The sequence below is a fragment of the Pongo pygmaeus genome, chromosome 15 (assembly GCF_028885625.2).
Source record: "Pongo pygmaeus isolate AG05252 chromosome 15, NHGRI_mPonPyg2-v2.0_pri, whole genome shotgun sequence".
NCBI classification, from domain to species: Eukaryota; Metazoa; Chordata; class Mammalia; order Primates; family Hominidae; genus Pongo; species Pongo pygmaeus.
Window position 1 is genome coordinate 91,121,183 of NC_072388.2, and position 19,086 is coordinate 91,140,268.

Consider the following 19,086-nt stretch of genomic DNA (forward strand, 5'->3'; position numbering starts at 1 on the left):
CTGAAGTGGTGGCTCAAGTATTAGGCAATCAAACACTCATAGCAATCCATGTCCATGAAGATATCTGTGTCTCTCCTTGTTACAAAACATTTGTAACTATGTTTTTGTAACAGAAAGAATCTGCATCCATTTCAAAGCCACAACTAGAGAAGACATTAGTAACTGCCAACATGTATGTATGGAATACTTTACAGTTTATAAAATAGTTTCACACACATCGCTCTCGCTCTTATCGCCTAGGCTGTAGTGCAATGGCACAACCTCGGCTCACTGCAACCTCTGCCTCCCAGGTTCAAGTGATTCTCCTGCTTTAGCCTGCTGAATAGCTAGGATTACAGGCGCCCACCACCACACTCGGCTAATTTTTTGTATTTTTAGTAGAGAAGAGGTTTTGCCATGTTGGCCAGGCTACTCTTGAACTCTCGACCTCAGATGATTCGCCTGCCTTGGCCTCCAAAAGTGCTGGGATTACAAGTGTGAGCCACAGTGCCCAGCTGAAACTAGTTTTTTTAATGCATGAAAACTATGATTACTTTATGCATTTATGCAATTACTTTATGATTTTCTTTATGCATAAATACTATGATTACTATATTCAGTATGAAGCTTCAAATACTCAAAAAGGGAAAAGAAAAACTAGAAAATCGTATGAATAACAAATCAGCACCAGGGTCAATTTGGGAAGGGTAAGAGGGAAGAAAGAGTTAGCTTGATAACCTTAGAGCCAAGCTCCCAAAGACAGAACCTAGAGAGACAACAAACTACCTAGGCTAAGTAATCAGGAATTTTAGTGAAAGGCAAATATTAGCTTCTCAGCTCCTACTAATGAGCTCTGTAAGGTTTTGAATGCAAGCCATTGTTAAAAATGGACATCAAGAAGTTAGTTCTTAACTCTTCTCAGCAATATGTGACTATGTAAGATATTCTCAAGCTCTTTCCAAATTCTCACCAGTATTTGCAAAGTCAAGCCAAGAGGCTGAAGCTGGTAACCATCACTGCACACTTTCCTCCTCAATCAATCCTCCTCCAATTAGGAAGGAGGTATATCGATATTCGAACATTTTTAAAAGGGTACAAGGTTGCCTGACCCTGTTTACTAAAAAGCACTAGTTATTGCTGACATTGTGCTTGTTATAACTTACTTAGTCGTTATTGGACATTACTGAATTATCTTTACTACTATAAAAAGTTCAGGCCGGGTGCAGTGGCTCATGCCTGTAACCCCAGCATGCTGGGAGACCCAGGCTGGTGGATTGCCTGAGGTCAGGAGTTCGAGACCAGTCTGGCCAACATGGTGAAACCCCATCTCTACTAAAAATACAAAAAAAATTAGCCCGATGTGGTGGCATGCGCCTGTAATCCCAGCTACTTGGGAGGCTGAGGCAGGGGAATTGCTTGAACCAGGGAGGTGGAGGTTGCAGTGAGCCGAGATCGTGCCACTGCACTCCAGCCTGGGTGACAAAAGCAAGACCCCGTCTCAAAAAAGGAAAAAAAAAAAAAGCTCAATTTGTTGGAAGTCTCATATTTTTAATCCAGTTTTTAAAAAATTTGAAGTAAAAGAGCGGTTTATTTTTATGCTTTAAATACACTTTCCTTTTCTTAGATATACCTGTCAATTTTGTATTATAGTTTCTCTATGATGTACATCTTTAGACCATTTTATTTTGGCAAAAAAAACTCTGATGGCTGGGCGCAGTGGCACATGCCTGTAATCCCAGAACTTTGGGAGGCCGAGGTAGGCAGATTGCCTGAGCTCAGGAGTTCGAAACCAGCCTGGGCAACATGGTGAAATCCCATGTCTACAAAAAAACACAAAAATTAGCCGGGCGTGGTGGCACTTGCCTGTAATCCCAGCTACTTGGGAGACTGACGCAGAAGAATAGCTTCAACTCAGGAGGCGGAGGTTGCAGTGAGCCGAGATCACGCCACTACACTCCAGCCTGGGTGACAGAGTGAGATTTCGTCTCAAAAAAAAAAAAAAAAAAAAAAAAAAAAGTCTGAAATAAACATGGTGAAAGTATCACACGGGAATTATTCTGGAAAGCAATTTGGAAATCTGTACCAAGGCCTTAAAAATGTTCATATCCTTTAATCCAATAATCTGACATCCTCAGAAAAAAATAGAAGAAATGATAAGACATTTGAGGCATGGAGGCAATATAAGAATTGTTCATTGCAATATTAATTATAATAGAATTCAAAAGGCTCACATATAAATTATGCCACATCCATTCATTTTATGAAATATCATGCAGCCTGTTACAAAGACTATTTACTGTCATAGGAAATGAGTACAATACTTACAAGGCAAGTGTGTATATGTCACAGAAAGAGAATGTGCCAAAATACTAACATCAGTTACTGAAGGAGGTGAGAGTATGCTTTCTTTTTTTTTTGAGACAGAACCTCGCTCTGTCGCCCAGACTGGAGTGCAGTGGCGTGATCTCTGCTCACTGCAAGCTCCGCCTCCCGGGTTCACACCATTCTCCTGCCTCAGCCTCCAGAGTAGCTGGGACTACAGGTGCCTGCCACCACACTCAGCTAATTTTTTTTGTATTTTTTAGTAGAGATGGGGTTTCACTGTATTAGCCAAGATGGTCTCCATCTCCTGACTTCGTAATCTGCCTGCCTCAGCCTCCCAAAGTCCTGGGATTGCAGGCATGAGCCACCGCGCCTGGCCTTTTTTTTTTCTTTTTGAGACAGTCTCACTCTGTCACCCAGGATAGAGTGCAGTGGCACAATCTCGGCTCACTGCAACCTCCACCTCTGGGTTCAAATGATTCTCCTGCCTCAGCCTCCAAAGTAGCTGCGATTACAGGTCTGCACCACCATGCCCAACTAATTTTTTTGTATTTTTAGTAGAGACAGGCTTTCGCCATGTTGGCCAAGCTGGTCTTGAACTCATGGCCTCAAGTGATCTGCCTGCCTCAGCCTCTCAAAGTGCTGGGATTACACACATGAGCCACTATGCCTGCTTTAATTTCGATTTTTTTTTTTTTTTTTTTTGAGGCGGAGTTTCACTCTGTCACCCAGGCTGGAGTGCAGTGGGGTGATCTCAGCTCACTGCAACCTCTGCCTCCTGGGTTCAAGAGATTCTCCTGTCTCAGCCTCCTGAGTAGCTGGGATTACAGGTGCCCATCATCATGCCCGGCTAATTTTTGTATTTTTAGTGGAAACAGGGTTTCGCCATGTTGGCCAGGCTGGTCTTGTACTCCTGACCCTTCTGATCTCAGGTGATCCACCCACCTCAGCCTTCCAAAGTGCAGGGATTAGAGGCGTGAGCCACCATGCCTGGCCAATTTTGATATTTCTTAAAATAAAATTTTTAGAATGTTAGTTTTTCTAATTAAGTAGATTTAAGTTATTTTTTATTATTTATTTATTTATTTGAGAAGGAGTTTCACTCTTTTTGCCCAGGCTAGAATGCAATGGCATGATCTCAGCTCACCGCAACCTCTGCCTCCTGGGTTCAAGCGATTCTCCTGCCTCAGCCTCTCAAGTAGCTGGGATTACAGGCATGTGCCACCACGCCTGGCTAATTTTTTGTATTTTTAGTAGAGATGGGGTTTCACCATGTTGGTCAGGCTGGTCTTGAACTCCTGACCTCAGGTGATCCGCCCACCTCAGCCTCCCAAAGTGCTGGGATTACAGGTGTAAGCCACTGCGCCTGGCCTTAGATTTAAGTTATTTTTTACGTTAACTAGATAATTGATGATATAGAATTACAATTAATTATTATTATGATTATTATTTTATGACGATAGCATTTAACTATGTTAAAAATAAAGCTCATATATTTTAGAGACATATTAAAATGGTTATAGAATAATATGATGATTGAGATTTATTACAAAATAATCCAAACTTGCAGGTGGGACAGTGGAAAGAATGGGAGATGGGAGTATTATAAAACGAGACTGGGCCGGGCGCAGTGGCTCATGCCTGTAATCCCAGCACTTTGGGAGGCCGAGGCAGGTGGATCACTTGAGGTCAGGAGTTTAAGACCAGCCTGGGCAACATGGTGAAACCCTGTGTCTACTAAAAATACAAGAATTAGCCAGGCATGGTGGTGTGCACCTGTAATCCCAGCTACTTGGGAGGCTGAAGTGGGAGAATCGCTTGAACCCAGGAGGCAGAGGTTGCAGTGAGCAGAAATTGTGCCATTGCACTCCAGCCTGGGCAACAGAGCAAGACTCCATCTCAAAAAAAAAAAAAAAAAAAAAAAGCAAGATTGGCCGTTTGCTAGTATTTGTTGAATCTGGGTGATAAACAGGAGTATGCTAGTTTTTCTACTTTTGTATAAATTTGGAGATTATAATAAAAAAGTTAATTTTGAAACTTAAAGGAAAAAGCACTAAGAAGCACTACTTTGAAATTTAACATATAATTAGCCATTAATCTATGCTGAATAAAGACTAGAAATATCTCACATTAAGAGGATGTCAGCTGATCAGAATTTTCCTTCATCTACTTCTGAGTTGTGACTTAAAAACAAAACAGAAAAAAAGGTAAATATTTTCTTCATTATACCATCAAATGTAAAATGAGCCAATATTTTTAGGTGCTGCTAATATACTGTCAGTTATGATTGTAAGATGCTTCTCAATTTCAGAGACATTGAAATGTGAAACTATGTGCATCTCAGAATAGATGAAATACAGCAAATAGTAAGTCAGATTCAGCTATGAGTCTGTTTTCTGACCTAGGATCAATGGGTCTGATTATTTATTTTGTAATCTTTAACATGAAGTTTTCTTTTTCTTTTTTTTTGAGATGAAGTCTCGCTCTTGTCCCCCAGGCTGTGCAATGGCGCAATCTCAGCTCACTGCAACTTCTGCCTCCCAGATTCAAGCGATTCTCCTGTCTCAGCCTCCCAAGTAGCTGGGATTACAGGCACCCACCACCATGCCCGGCTAATTTTTGTATTTTTAGTAGAGATGAGGTTTCACCATGTTGGTCAGGCTGGTCTTGAACTCCTGACCTCAGGTGATCCACCCGCCTTGGCCTCCCAAAATGGTGGGATTACAGACGTAAGCCACCGTGCCCAGCCTTTTATTTTTCTTTAAAAAAAAAAAGTGGGGGACAAAAGTCTGAATGATAGTTACTTGAAAAGAATGTATTTTCATATGGTGGAATTCCTATTTAGCAAGCACTTACAAGGCTGGGAACGAGGTAAGGTTTTAGGAGTTGATCCAGATTTATGGTTTGCATCTATTCCCCTGATGCTAACAGGCCTACAGGACTGCCTGAAGCGGCCATGAGCAGCTACATGAACTACCACGTCTATTTGGGAATGTGCTCCCATACCTCCAAAGCTGTTTTTCTAACTGATTGGTAGAGGAATTTTGCAGGGTTAATAAGGTAAGCAAGCAGCACATCCAAAGGATCAACAGGCATTCTTCTTGCCTTGTCCTAATTTCATTTTTCTTTTAATAAGTGAAATTTTATAAGGTTTCCTTCACTCAGTTTCAAAAATGTATCCAGTATTGGGGCAAGGTTTTTTTGTTTCATGTTATTTGCTGTAAATTTTTATTTTTATTTATATATACATACATATATTTTTGGAGACGGAGTCTCACTCTGTCACCCAGTCTGGAGGGCAGTGGTGCGATCTCGGCTCACTGCAACCTCCACGTCCCGGGTTCAAGCAATTCTCCTGGCTCAGCCTCCCAAGCAGCTGGGACTACAGGCGCACGCTGCCATGCCCAGCTAATTCTTTTGTATTTTTAGTAGAGACAGGGTTTCACTGTGTTGCCCGGGCTGGTCTCGAACTCCTGACCTCAGGCAATCTGCCCGCCTTGGCCTCCCGAAGTGCTAGCATCACAGGTGTAAGCCACGTGCCCGTTCTATTTGCTGTAAATTTTTAAAAAATACATTCAAATATTCATAGGATTCAGGCAGTAACCATTTACAAATAGACAAAATAGCCAAAGCAAATATTAAACATGCTACTTTAATTTGTACCAACTACTTTACTTTTCAAAGTAGGCTTCTCGTCTCTTCCGAAGCTCTTCTGAAGTAAGATTTGTACCTGATGTCTGTGGAATATCTTGAGATATATTTCTGGAACTACCTGAAAACAAAACACAACAGAACAAAAACCAATCACTGTATTTACCAATTAAAGCAACAATATGTTTGTTTATACTCATTTGAGTAAGCCTTTAAAGCGTTTTTTCTTTAAGAATATTCTACTCTTCCGGCCGGGCGCGGTGGCTCACACATGTAATCCCAGCACTTTGGGAGGCCAAGGCAGGCGGATCACCTGAGGTCAGGAGTTCAAGACCATCCTGGCCAAAAGGGTAAAACCCATCTCTACTAAAAGTACAAAAAATTAGCTGGGCGTGGTGGCAGGCGCCTGTAGTCCCAGCTACTCAGGAGGCTGAGGCAGGAGAATCACTTGAACCTGGGAGGCAGTGGTTGCAGTGAGCCAAGATCATTCATTGCACTCCAGGCTGGGCGACAGTGAGACTCTGACTCAAAAAAAAAAAGAGAAAGAAATCTAAAGCTGATTTCTGTCCCTGCTAATCCAGTGGGACTCTATTTATCAAAAATGGGATTGCACACCATATGGAGCACTCAGAGGCGTGCCTAGGGGCAAGAAAAGTTCAGGATAAAAACAATCTTCCCATTAATGGAGTTTCAATTTTATTTAGATATCTAAGGAAATCAACTGATAAATAATTTCATTAGAAAGCAGAAGCAAATACATATGAGTTAGAGAAAAATAAAACAAAAAACCCACTTCAAACTTTTAATTAAGCTACTTTGAGCTATGTCTTAACATTTTTCTTTGCCTAGATTGTCTAGGGGATATGTTTTTGCTTTTCTCTATTGATAATTTATATCACTAAAAAACTGGGCCCACCAAAGTGGGCTTACGGTTTAAGTTGCATAGCCAATAAATGTTGGGTTTTTGTAAAATCAGTTTATATTCCCTGTCCAGGCCCTTCCATAGTGTCTAATGGCACACATTTATGAAACAGCTGATTTGGATAAGGGTCAACTGATACCCACAAAGATTAACACCACAATTTACTATTGTGTTAGTACAGTGTTGAAACCAAATAAAATAACCAGGAGTAAAAATATAACTACTCCTAATAAAATATAGGTTGTAAAAAGTGATTTCCATTATAAGAAATCTAAAGGGAAAGCCCACTATATAGCTATTGCTTCTGCAGTAATTGTCAAAACACCTCTAAGAGTACATTAACTTCCAGGAAACCTAAGAATAATTGGAATCAATTCTTCAGCAATGAATACAACACATATCAGAATGTCTTTACCTTGCATACTTAGCTGAATAGCCCTGCGGAGATCTGCTTCCTCATCTTCCATGTCAATTTCTTGGCGACTTAGTGCCAGAGCCCTCTGCAAATCCTCCTCGTCTTCGTCTAACATTCCTGAGCCATCATTTGCTTCTAACACTCGTTCCAGGTCTGTTTTATGGACTCTAAAGAACAAAAGCACTGGTAATAACTGCAACCAATCTTCTATTTTAGACATAACATAAAGGCATTTGTAATGTAAAGGCTTTACGTAAGTCAAAACTTAAAACGTTTTCTGGCAAATAAGCTCTAGTAATATAATGATTGTGTTGTAATTTGAATCCAACTAAGTTTTCTTTTTCCGTTTCTTTTTTTTTTTTTGAGACAGGGTCTGACTCTCTTGCCCAGGCTGGAGTGCGGTGGTGTGATTATGGCTCACTGTAGTCTCCACCTCCCCAGTTTCAGGTGATCCTTCTTCCTCTGCCTCCCAAGTAGCTGGGACTATAGGCATGCACCACCACATCTGGCTAATTTTTGTACTATTTGTACAGATGAGGTTTTGCCATGTTGCCCAGGCTGGTCTCGAACTCCTGGGTTGAAGCAATCAGCCTGCCTCAGCCTCCCGAAGTGCTAGGAATATACCATACCAGCTAACTAAGTTAATATATTTAAGTTTTTCAAAGAATTGATTCAAGTTTAAACTAATAAACTTCACTAAAATATAAGGTCCAAAATAGAGTCGCCAACAACACAAGGACCACATATTCAATCTAAGCATGAAAATTTAATTCTCGTAATGAAATACTATCATATATTCCATACTGCAGGCCTCATTTTTACCTTTGCTCTTTTAGCTGTGCTAATTCTTCTCCAATAAGTTTTGGTCGGTGCATCTGTTGGACCCTAATCATCTGCAGGAGTTGGTCAGCTTCGCAATCTGGCAGATCACCCTTAACAACAAATATAGAATAACCTAAAAAAAAAGGCAAAAATCAACCTAAACAGCTAGTAAAGAGATTCAAAATTGATGTAAAACGCTAGTAGATAAAAAGGCAGCACAGAACACTGGAAAAAAAATACAAGCTGAAGATTCAGAAAGACTTTAGTCCAAATAATGATTCTTATACTTACTAGTAAAGTCATCTAGGGTAAGTTACTTAAAGTCTCTGGGCCTCACTTTCTCCATTGTAAGACTGGAAGAGCCGTCTCATTGAGTGACTGTGAGAAGTAAATATGTCTGTAAAGGGCCCTACTAATATAGTACTTGACTGAGCAGGCTACTCACTTACTGTGGTCAGAGACAGAGTAAAGGAGTGGGTAAGAGCAATTGATTTAGAATCAGACTGCCTGCATCTGATCCCAGTTCTCCCACTTCCTAGCTGCATTTGTCTTGGTTTCTACTGTTAAACATATGATACTAGTACCTTCCTGTGATGGTTAATATTATCAACTTGATTGGATTGAAGGCTACAAATTACTGTTTCTGGGTGTGTCTGTGAGGGTGTTGCCAAAGGAGATTAACATTTAAGCCAGTGAACTGGGAGAGGCAGACCCACCCTCAAACTAGGTGGTCACCATCTAATCAGCTGCCAGCTCGGCTAGAATAAAGCAGGCAGAAATAAGAGTGTGGAAGTACTAGACTCGCTGAGCCTTCATCTTTCTCCCATGCTGGATGCTTCCTGCCCTCAAACATCAGACTCCAAGTTCTTCATCTTTTGGACTCTTGAACTTACACCAGTGGTTTGCCAGGGGCTCTTGGGCCTTTTGCCACAGACTGAAGGCTGCACTGTCAGCTTCCCTACTTTTGAGGTTTTGGGACTTGGACTGGCTTCCTGGTTCCTCAGCCTGCAGACAGCCTATTGTGGGACTCCACCTTGTGATCATACGAGTCAATACTCCTTAATACATTACTCTTCATATATACATCTATCTTATTAGTTCTGTCCCTCTAGAGAACCCTAATACACTTACTCATAGGGCTGCTGTGAGGACACAGATAATGTGTGCAATAACTAGTAACATGGCTAAAACTAATCATCTGTGGAAAGAGCTACCCCCACCCTGACCCACACATGTACACCCCTTGTAACTAAAAATAGGGTCTGGGAAGCCAAATACTTAAAAGCTATTTAAGGTGTCAAACGTGTGGTTTGCATCCCAAAAGAATTACATTAGTCTAGTGTGACTGTGTATAAATGTGATTCCAGAAATCCAGGGTTTTCCCAAGCTAGATGCTACACACAAAAACCAAGGATGGGCTATACCTAAAACAATCTAATTGATTTAAGTTTTTCTATCATTAATTTTTTTTTTTTTTTTTTTAATTTGAGATGGAGTCTCACTCTGTCATCCAGGCTGGAGTGCAGTGGTGCAATCTTAGCTCACTGCAACCTCTGCCTCCCAGGAGGTTCAAGCGATTCTCCTGCCTCAGCCTCCTGAGTAGCTGGGATTACAGGCATCCGCCACCAAGCCTGGTTAATGTTTGTATTTTTAGAAGAGGCAGGGTTTCACCATGTTGGCTGGGCTGGTCTCGAACTCCTGACCTCAGGTGATCTGCCCACCTCCGCCTCCCAAAGTGCTGAGATTACAGGTGTGAGCCACCGCGCCTAGCACATTTTTCTTAAACTTTGGTGTTTGTTATTGGATATCCTTTGTTGGCATTAACACATAATGTGACAAAGATTATAAGAACTATTAATGGAAAACCTCAAAATAGTACACTGAACATTTTTTATAAGGACAACTGTATTCAGAGTTTAGACGGTTTAATGTGTTTTCTGCCAGCAAAATTGTTTCTGTATTGTACAATAAATATGCCAGCTCACCATGGTATTCTATGAAGAGTGTCTGAAGAATGGATACTCTGCCCTGTTCAGGGGCCACAGTAAAGATATTCAAGACTTCAGATATTTTTTTTTTTTTTTTTTAATTTTTTTTTGAGAGTCTCGTTCTGTCACCTCGGCTGGAGTGCAGTGGTGTGATCTTGGCTCACTGTAACCTCTGCCTCCTGGGTTCAAGTGATTCTGCTATCTCAGCCTCCCAAGTAGCTGGGACTACAGGTGCACAACAGCACGGCCAATTAATTTTTGTATTTTTTGGTAGAGACAGGGTTTCACCATGTTGGCCAGGCTGGTCTCAAACTCCTGACCTCAAGTGATCTACCCCCTCATCCTCCCAAAGTGCTGGGATTGCAGGCATGAGCCACCACGCCTGGCCTAAGACTTCAGATTTTATTCTAAGTGTGCTGGGAAGCCACTGAAGGACAAAGAGTGAGGGTGGGACATAACAGGCCTTACACTGGTTAAGAAGCACTCTGAGCTGCTCTATCAGTATAATATATAGGAACCAGAGTACAAGAAGAGTCACCCTTATGGAAATGGAAAACCTGATGGATAGCATGGATAGAGAGAAAAAAAAAGTCTTTCATAGACATGTTCAGTTTGAAATGCTTTTTGGACTTCCAAGTGGAGATGCCAAAGCTAGGAGTTAATCAAAGCTAGGTGTTCAGGGTAGATGTCAAGACTGAAGATAAAAGTTTGGTAATTATTGACACATAGATCTTATTTAGAGATGATATTTAAGATCCATGAAAGGAATCTGAAAAGTGCAGGCAACGAGTTAGGAAAACCACAGCATGGTGGGCTGGAGGCCAAAGGCAGACACGGTTTCTAAGAAGGGATATCATCAGGAACCAAGGTTTTAAATATAAAAGAAAAAAGATACAAGTATCTAAAATCAAAGAATTAAAAACCCTATATTCCTAAATGTGAATTCACAATAACTACATAACAAACCCAACAGCAATAAGCATGCCAGCACTCAAATTGTAATCTCCAAATATCATTACTAAAAGATGGCTAGGCACGGTGACTCACGCCTGTAATCTCAGCACTTTGGGAGGCTGAGGCAGGTAGATCACTTGAGGCCAGGAATTCGAGACCAACCTGGCCAATATGGTGAAACCCTGTCTCTACTAAAAATACAAAAAAAAAAAATTTAGCCGGGGCCAGGGGCAGTGGCTCATGCCTGTAATCCCAGCACTTTAGGAGGCCAAGGTGGGCGGATCACCTGAGGTCAGGAGTTGGAGACCAGCCTAACCAACGTGGAGAAACCCCTTCCATCTCTACTAAAAATACAAAATTAGCCAGGCGTGGTGGCACATGCCTGTAAATCCAGCTACTCGGGAGGCTGAGGCAAGAAAATATGCTTGAACCCGGGAGGCAGAAGTTACGGTGAGCCGAGATCACGCCATTGCACTCCGGCCTAAGCAACAAGAGGGAAACTCCATCTCAAAAAAAAAAAAAATTAGCCAGTCGTGGTGGTGCACGCCTGTAATCCCAGCTACTCGTTGAGGCAGGAGAATTGCTTGAACCCAGGAGGTGGAGTTCAAGAAAAGGAGAAGGCACACTATAGACAATCCTAAGGAAAAAGTAAAAATGGGGAGGCAGCTGGAGTTTCATGGAATTAAGAGAGGATTTTTATTTTTAATCAATGGCAATAAAAAGCTTATTTTTCTGCTTATAGGAATATTACAAAAAAAAGGGGGTGAAACTGATTATATAAGAGAGTGGAGAGACGAAAGCAGGAACATCTTGAGTAGGTGAGAGGAGCTGGGATCCAGCCCACAAATGAGGGACTGGTTTTGGTTAGAGGTAGGGGACCATTCATCTATTTTAATAGGCTCAAAGCACAGGTGAAGATATAAGCAAATTGATAAATTTGCTGGTAGAAAGATAAAAACATAATTTTAATTGCTTCTATGTTCTCAGCAGAATGTAATGGAAAGCCATAAGGAAGGTGTGTAAGGGAGAGGAAAGTGGTTAAAGGTTTAAAGACATAAGCTGTGAAATTAGTCACCTTGGAGGGTGGCACATTAATTTTTATAAACATGTTGGAGAGTGGTACATGATTTTTTATAAACATCTTGGAGGGTGTTACATAGATTTACTAAGAAAACATAATAGAAATATCAGACAGCACTAAAGGCTCATCTGAATTTTGTGATTATAATAAATTTAAAGTAAAACCTTAGCTAGGTGTGGTAGCACAAGCCTGTAGTCCCAGCTACTCAACAGGCTGAGGCAAGAGGATCACTTGAGCCCAGGAGTTTGGGGCTGCAATAAGATGTGATTATGCTGCTGCATTCCAGCCTGGGCTTCAGAGACAGGCCTAGTCACTTTGATAGACAGATGGATGGGTGAATGGATGCATAGATCATTTAACAAAAAAGTAAAACCAATCATCATGTTTTATGTTATTTTTTAGCCACGTCCAGCTACTCTGGTACAGGAATGGACAAGGCCAAGATTTAGTTTTAACCAGGGTTGAGATTTTTGTCATTCAAGTATGATGGAGGGAGAGAGGGGAAACAAGTTGAAGAATGCAATGGAGTGATTATAATGATGGATTACAGAAAATAAGCAGTAGAAGAAAGGAAGAATGCATATAAAGGAAATGCTTGGGCCCCACAGTAGGGTTTAAAGAATGGCTGGAATAAAAAAAACAGACAAAACATGGTTTAAAGATAGGAGGTGGTAGTTAAAGAGTAATATGCTTGCAATTGAGATTTGACAGTGGTTATGATTACTGGTAATAGCTAAGCAAGAGTAAGTGATTTTGAAACAAGAAGCAGGTACTGGATTGATTGGATTGATTAATGATACAGAAATAAGAATGATAAAAGTAGTTGAAGTAGAGAAAAAGACGAGTCAGATCCTAAAATCACTGATGAAAAGAGACTTGTGGATGAGTGCAAAAGAGCAAGGGATAGTTTAATCTAGGGGCATGTATTTCTTTTCTTTTTTTTTGAGACGGAGTCTCGCTCTGTCGCCCAGGCTGGGGGGCAGTGGCGCGATCTCAGCTCACTGCAAGCTGCGCCTCCTGGGTTCATGCCATTCTCCTGCCTCAGCCTCCCAAGTAGCTGGGATTACAGGTGTCCACCACCACACCCGGCTAATTTTTTGTTATTTTTAGTAGAGACAGGGTTTCACCGTGTTAGCCAAGATGGTCTCGATCTCCTGACATCGTGATCTACCTGCCTCGGCCTCCCAAAGTGCTGAGATTACAGGCGTGAGCCACTGCGCCCAGCCCTTAGGGGCATGTATTTCAAAGAAACTGGAGTTTATAAGGAAGAACAGTGCCCTAGAAGAGGCAAAGAAGAAAAATATCTATCCCTTCTCTCAGCCGTGTGATATGTGATGTATAAAAGAAAAAGCCATTACTTAGAAGGGCTGCAAAGAAAGCAGCATTCTCAGAAGAGGGAGGGCCAGGTGTCAGTGAGAACTCTAACTGAACAGCGTCACCCAAATCACAGCCTATCACCACATCAAAACTAAAGACTGTTTCACTGCCACTGCCAGAAAAACAGTTTTATCACACTGTCATCTAATGTGCCTGTTTAACTACTTCGAAAGACAATGTTACAAAATTTTCAGCCTTTACTTACCTTCCTGTTGTAATTGAGCCAAGAAAAGTGCAAGATATGTATCTGATATTAATTCTGGACCCGTCAAGAGAGAATTCAAGTTAAACCACTGGAAAAAAATTGTCAATATTTAAGTTAGTGTATATTATAGGTAATAAGGAAGTTTCACATGTTAAGAATAGATACAACACATCAAAGCTTAGTAAGATTGTTTAAACTCTGGAAATATTTCAAGTTGAGCTCTTTTCTGTGACTGAATAATATGATCTTAAAAACTACAAGAGAATACTGCAGATTTATCACTATTAAATACTTTTTTTTTTTTTTTTTTTGAGAAGAGTCTCACTCTGTCACCCAGGGTGGAGTGCAGTGGCATGATCTCGGATCACTGCAACCTCTGCCACCGAGGTTCAAGTGATTCTCCTGCCTTAGCCTCCCAAGTAGCTCGGACTACAGGTCTGTGCTACCACACCCAGCTAATTTTTGTATTTTTAGTTAGAGACAGCACATTTGCCACACTGGCCAGGCTGGTCTCAAACTCCTGACCTCAAATGATCCACCCACCTTGGCCTCCCAAAGTTCTGGGATTACAAACGTGAGCCACTGCACCCGGCCTCTGTTAAATACTCTTTTTTTTTTTTTTTTTTTTTGAGAAAGAGTCTCGCTCCATCGCCCAGGCTGGAGTGCAGTAGCACAATCTCAGCTCACTGCAAGCTCTGCCTCCCGGGTTCACGCCATCCTCCTGCCTCAGCCTCCCGAGTAGCTGGAACTACAGGCACACACCGCCACACCCAGCTATTTTTTTGTATTTTTAGTAGAGACGCGGTTTCACCATGTTAGCCAGGATGGTCTTGATCTCCTGACCTTGTGATCCACCCGACTCGGCCTCCCAAAGTGCTGGGATTACAGGCATGAGCCACTGCGCCCGGCCCTGTTAAATACTTTTTTAAAAACAACAGTTTGCTTTAAACTATAAACATTAAACCCTCCCAAAAGAATAAAAATGGATAGTCAATAGTTTAAGTGTCTTTATTAATAGCTATAATTAAATCTTTTTTCAAAGTGTCAGTCCAATATAACTCCAATCATATCTATCATACTGATGGGAGGAAAAATGACAACTACACAAAGTTTTCCCATTACCGATAATTTTTGTCAAAAGATTCCAATTGTGAGAAAGTCAGAAGTTCCAGGAAGAGAATTTATAATTACCAACTCAGTTTTTAAAAATCACTAAATTAGCTGGGCATGCAGCTCATGCCTATAATCCGAGCACTTTGGGAGGCTAAGGTGGGAGGATTGCTTGAGCCCAGGAATTTGAGACCAGCCTGGGCAACATAGTGAGACCTTGTCTCTATAATTTAAAAATGTTCTTAAAAAGCACTATCACATATAACACATAAACACATTTTTTTTTAAAGAGATGGTCATCTAGTCTGGAGTGCAGTGGTACAATCATAGCTCACTGCAGCCTCGAACACCTGGGCTTAAGTGATTCTCTTGCTTCATCCTCCCAAGTAGCTGGGACTACAGGTGTGCACCAAGATGCCTGACGAATTTTCTAATTTTTTTTTGTAGAGATGGGATCTCACACTAGTTGCACACGCTGGTCTCAAACTCCTGACCTCAAGACATCCTCCCACCTCAGCCTCCCTACGTGCTGGAATTACAGGTGTTACCCACTGCACTCGGCCCTAATTAACATCATTTATCACTACCACATAGTAATCCTAATTTAATCCACAAGATACAAAAAGTTTCTAAAGTTACAATCAATATCATGACCAACTACTTTTCCTGGATTTTGACAATGTTAATACTTTTTCCAGCCTTCTTTTTCATTACACAGGAACCTCGAGAGAGAAAGAGCCTACAGTGAAAAATATAGTTTTAAACAAAAATATAAATTAGAACCAAAGAAAATAAACCAAAATTTGACATCTGTATTTGTCAAAGATAACGTAATTCAAAAGGTGAAAATTCAATTTCGAAGAACTAAAATTTTTTAAATCTCTCAAAATAATAAGATAGACATTTATTTGCAAATTAATACAACCTTAAAAAATTCAGTGCTTACTTTATACAAAAAAAGTAAAAAATACTGGATCACAATTTTTAAAAACACATAAATAAAACCCAGAGGTTAAATAATCTCAGCAGTACGCTACCCTGGTTTTTACCTAGAGGTGATTCCACTCACATTAGCCTCTACTGCTGTAAGCTGCATTTTTTTTTTTTTTTTTTTTTTTTTTTTGGTAGAGACAAGGTGTCACTGTGTTGGGCCGAGCCAGTCTCAAGCTCCTAGCCTCAGTGATCTCCCTGCCTTAGCCTCCCAAAGTGCTGGGATTACAGGCATGAACCACTGCACCCAGCTAGCCTCCACAGTAAGCATCTAGATTACACCTCCCTAACTTGCTCTTGGCTCCCCAGGAAGAACTTTAAGAAAGAACCAATTTAGGGCTCAGCATGGTGGCTCACGCCTGTAACCCCAGCACTTTGAGAGGCAGAGATGGATGGATCACCTGAGGTCAGGAGTTCAAGACCAGCCTGACCAACATGGCGAAACCCCGTCTCTACTAAAAATACAAAAATTAGCTGGGTGTGGTGGCGCGTGGCTGTAGTCCCAGCTATTTGGGAGGCTGAGACAGGAGAATTGCTTGAACCCAGGTGGCAGAGGTTGCAGTGAGCCAAGATCCCGCCACTGCAATCCAGCCTGGGCAATACAGCAAGAATCCATCTAAAAAAAAAAAAAAAAAAAAAAAGAAAGAACCAACTTAGGATGAAGCTAAGTAGGTGACTTTTCCCAAATTTGATTTGGGTGACTTAAAAGATAACAATAGGGTTTTTGTTTTTGAATTCTCTCTTACAGATTTAATTCAATATATTTTCTTGACATATCTTTTTTGGCTTTTATTTACATTTTTTTAAAAAAACAGCTTTATTGGGGTATAAGTGACATGTAATAAACTGCACATATTTAAAGTGTACAATTTGAAACTTTTTTTTTGAGACAGGATCTCCTTCTGTCACCCAAGCTGGAGTGCAGTAGCGTGATCATGATTCACTGCAGACTTGACCTCTAGGCTCCCTCCTCAGCCTCCCTAGCACCTGGGACTACAGCCATGCATTACCATGCCTAGCCAATTTTTTTTTTTTTCATTTTTTTTTAGAGATGGGGTCTTGTGCCATTGCCCAGGCTGGTCCTGAACTCCGTGAGCTCAAGCAATCCTCCTGCCTTGGCCTCCAAAAGTGCTGGGATTACAGACATGAGCCACTGCATCTGGCCTCTGAAATGTTTTGACATCTGTATACTGTACTCCCATGAAACCATTACTACAACCAAGATAGTGAACACATTCATCACTGCCACGTTTCCCGTGCCTCTCTGTAACCCTCCCCTCTCACTCCTCCGTAGCCTTCTCGTCCCCAGGCAACCACTGGTCAATCTGCTTTCCATCACTACAGATGAATCTGCACTTTTCTAGACTTTTAATAAATGATACCATACAGCATGTAGTATTTTGTTTCTGGGTTATTCTTTCAGCATAATTATTTTGACATTCATCCATATTGCTGCATGTATCACTAGTTTATTCTTTTTTACTGTCCTAGCTGGTTTTCAATAACCCTCTTTCAAAGATTCAAAATTCGAATAAAAAGGACGTTAAATGATTCTGTTTCTTAAAATAGCTTGCTCAAGACATATTTCATGTTTTATTTTAAAAATAGAAGTGATTTTCTGTAGATGTATGTATTACATGGCTTTTGGAAACATATGAATAATCTTACACTAAAGCAAACATAATTGAATGCTTTATTCATGCTTGACATTATTTCAGGCTTTGTAACAGCACTATGCTAAATACAAATCTATAAATGTAATAATTAACTGACAGAACATAGTCATCACATAAAAACCCACTTAAAAGTAACCACATTTGTATTATCTTTAATATAGAATTTTTCTTATGATATAGTTAAATTGCATATACTTGTCACAAATAAATTTATAAGGAAAACTGATATTATCTTTTAAAATGACAAATTTCTATCTATCAAGATAGATAAACCATGCCACACACACACACACATTACTGGTCAGTTTCCTAATTTTAAAGTCAGTAATCCTTTTTTTTTTTTAAATTTTTAAATATTTTTTTTCTTTTTATGTTTTATAAAACAGAGTCTTACTCTGTCACCCAGGCTGGGGTACACTGACACAATCATGGTTCATTGCAGCCTCAAACTCCTGAGCTCAAGTGATCCTCCTGCCTTAGCCTTCCAAGTAAGCTGGAATTACAGATGTGAGCCACCATGCCTGGCTCTTTTTTTTTTTTTTTTAAGAGACAGGACCCCCTTTCGTGGCCCAGGCTGGTCTCAAACTCCTGGCTTCAAGTGATTCCCCCACCTCAGCCTCCCAAACTGTTGGGATTGCAGGCATAAGCCACCACACCTGGCCCACATTTTAGTTTTAAATGGGGTACAATATAAGAAAAAAAGACAAGGAAGGGTAAGAAATGTTACCTGTTTTCCTAATTTTCTAACTGTAAACCAGTGTTCCTTATAATTGCATATAAATGATCTTTCATTTCTAAAAAAGAAAACACACAATATTAACTTGAAATATTGAATTCATATTTATGTTGTCTACTGGCAAATATTATATAAAATTTGTGATAATTTAAGATTATATTTACAGTTAAGTGTCACTGATGTTTTTAAAAGATCACACAACCATATGAACATCTCTGCAGCAGCTTAGTGATGCCGTGCCAAAAGATGGCCTCACGCACCACTTATGGGTCAGCTCTGTGCTGCCACAGACACTGGGGTGCCAGGAAGGCTACAGGGCAGATGCTCATGGACATCACAAAGGTGAAATAGGAAAGTCTGAGTGAATGAAACAGGGAACATCAAAACAAAAGTATTCAAAATATATTTCTCTTCTTTAAGAAATTACAACTTTAAAAATCAAATTTGGGAAAAGAAATGTATGAAATGCAAAACAAAATCTTACATAGGATCGATCCTGAGCCTCTGATACTCTGGACTGTTGAACAGGATTAGTTCTAAACCCCAAACTTTCAAGGCATTGCTTATAACCTGTTAAGAAAAATAGCAACTTTTCATAAGCTAAACCACTCCATTCCAAATTTAGGAAGTGTAGCTATGTTCGTTGTGTACTTCATATATAAATTTCTCTAGAAGGCTATAGGTTTTGTTTTTCTTTTTTTTTTTGAGATGGAATCTTGCTCTGTCACCCAGGCTGGAGTATAGCGGCACGATCTCAGCTCGCTGCAACCTCCGCCTCCCAGGTTCAAGCGATTCTCCTACCTCAGGCTCCCGAGTAGCTGGGATTACAAGCACATGCCACCACACCCAGCTATTTTT

At 40.5% G+C, this 19,086-nt stretch overlaps 1 protein-coding gene and 1 long non-coding RNA gene across 7 annotated transcripts in view; one reads left to right on the forward strand and one right to left on the reverse strand.

Moving 5' to 3' along the window:
- LOC129012736 (uncharacterized) overlaps positions 1 to 17,944 on the forward strand; it is a 55,574-nt gene extending 37,630 nt beyond the window's left edge. For both annotated transcript variants that reach the window (XR_008493703.2, XR_010123783.1), the window contains exons 4-5: positions 5,233 to 5,361; positions 16,866 to 17,944. This is a non-coding gene — a long non-coding RNA (uncharacterized LOC129012736). The remainder of the gene's footprint in view (positions 1 to 5,232; positions 5,362 to 16,865) is intronic.
- The window catches only part of ATXN3 (ataxin 3), a 42,733-nt gene that overhangs the window by 11,160 nt on the left and 12,487 nt on the right, over positions 1 to 19,086 (reverse strand). For 2 of the 5 annotated variants that reach the window (XM_054448719.2, XM_063652022.1), the window contains 6 exons: positions 18,713 to 18,798; positions 18,220 to 18,286; positions 13,717 to 13,804; positions 8,112 to 8,244; positions 7,290 to 7,456; positions 5,977 to 6,073 (listed from right to left, as the gene is read on the reverse strand). In XM_054448719.2, the coding sequence (XP_054304694.1) occupies positions 5,977 to 6,073; positions 7,290 to 7,456; positions 8,112 to 8,244; positions 13,717 to 13,804; positions 18,220 to 18,286; positions 18,713 to 18,798 (638 nt within the window). The remainder of the gene's footprint in view (positions 1 to 5,976; positions 6,074 to 7,289; positions 7,457 to 8,111; positions 8,245 to 13,716; positions 13,805 to 18,219; positions 18,287 to 18,712; positions 18,799 to 19,086) is intronic. The other 3 variants (XM_054448721.2, XM_063652023.1, XM_054448722.2) reach the window with 2 other exon arrangements.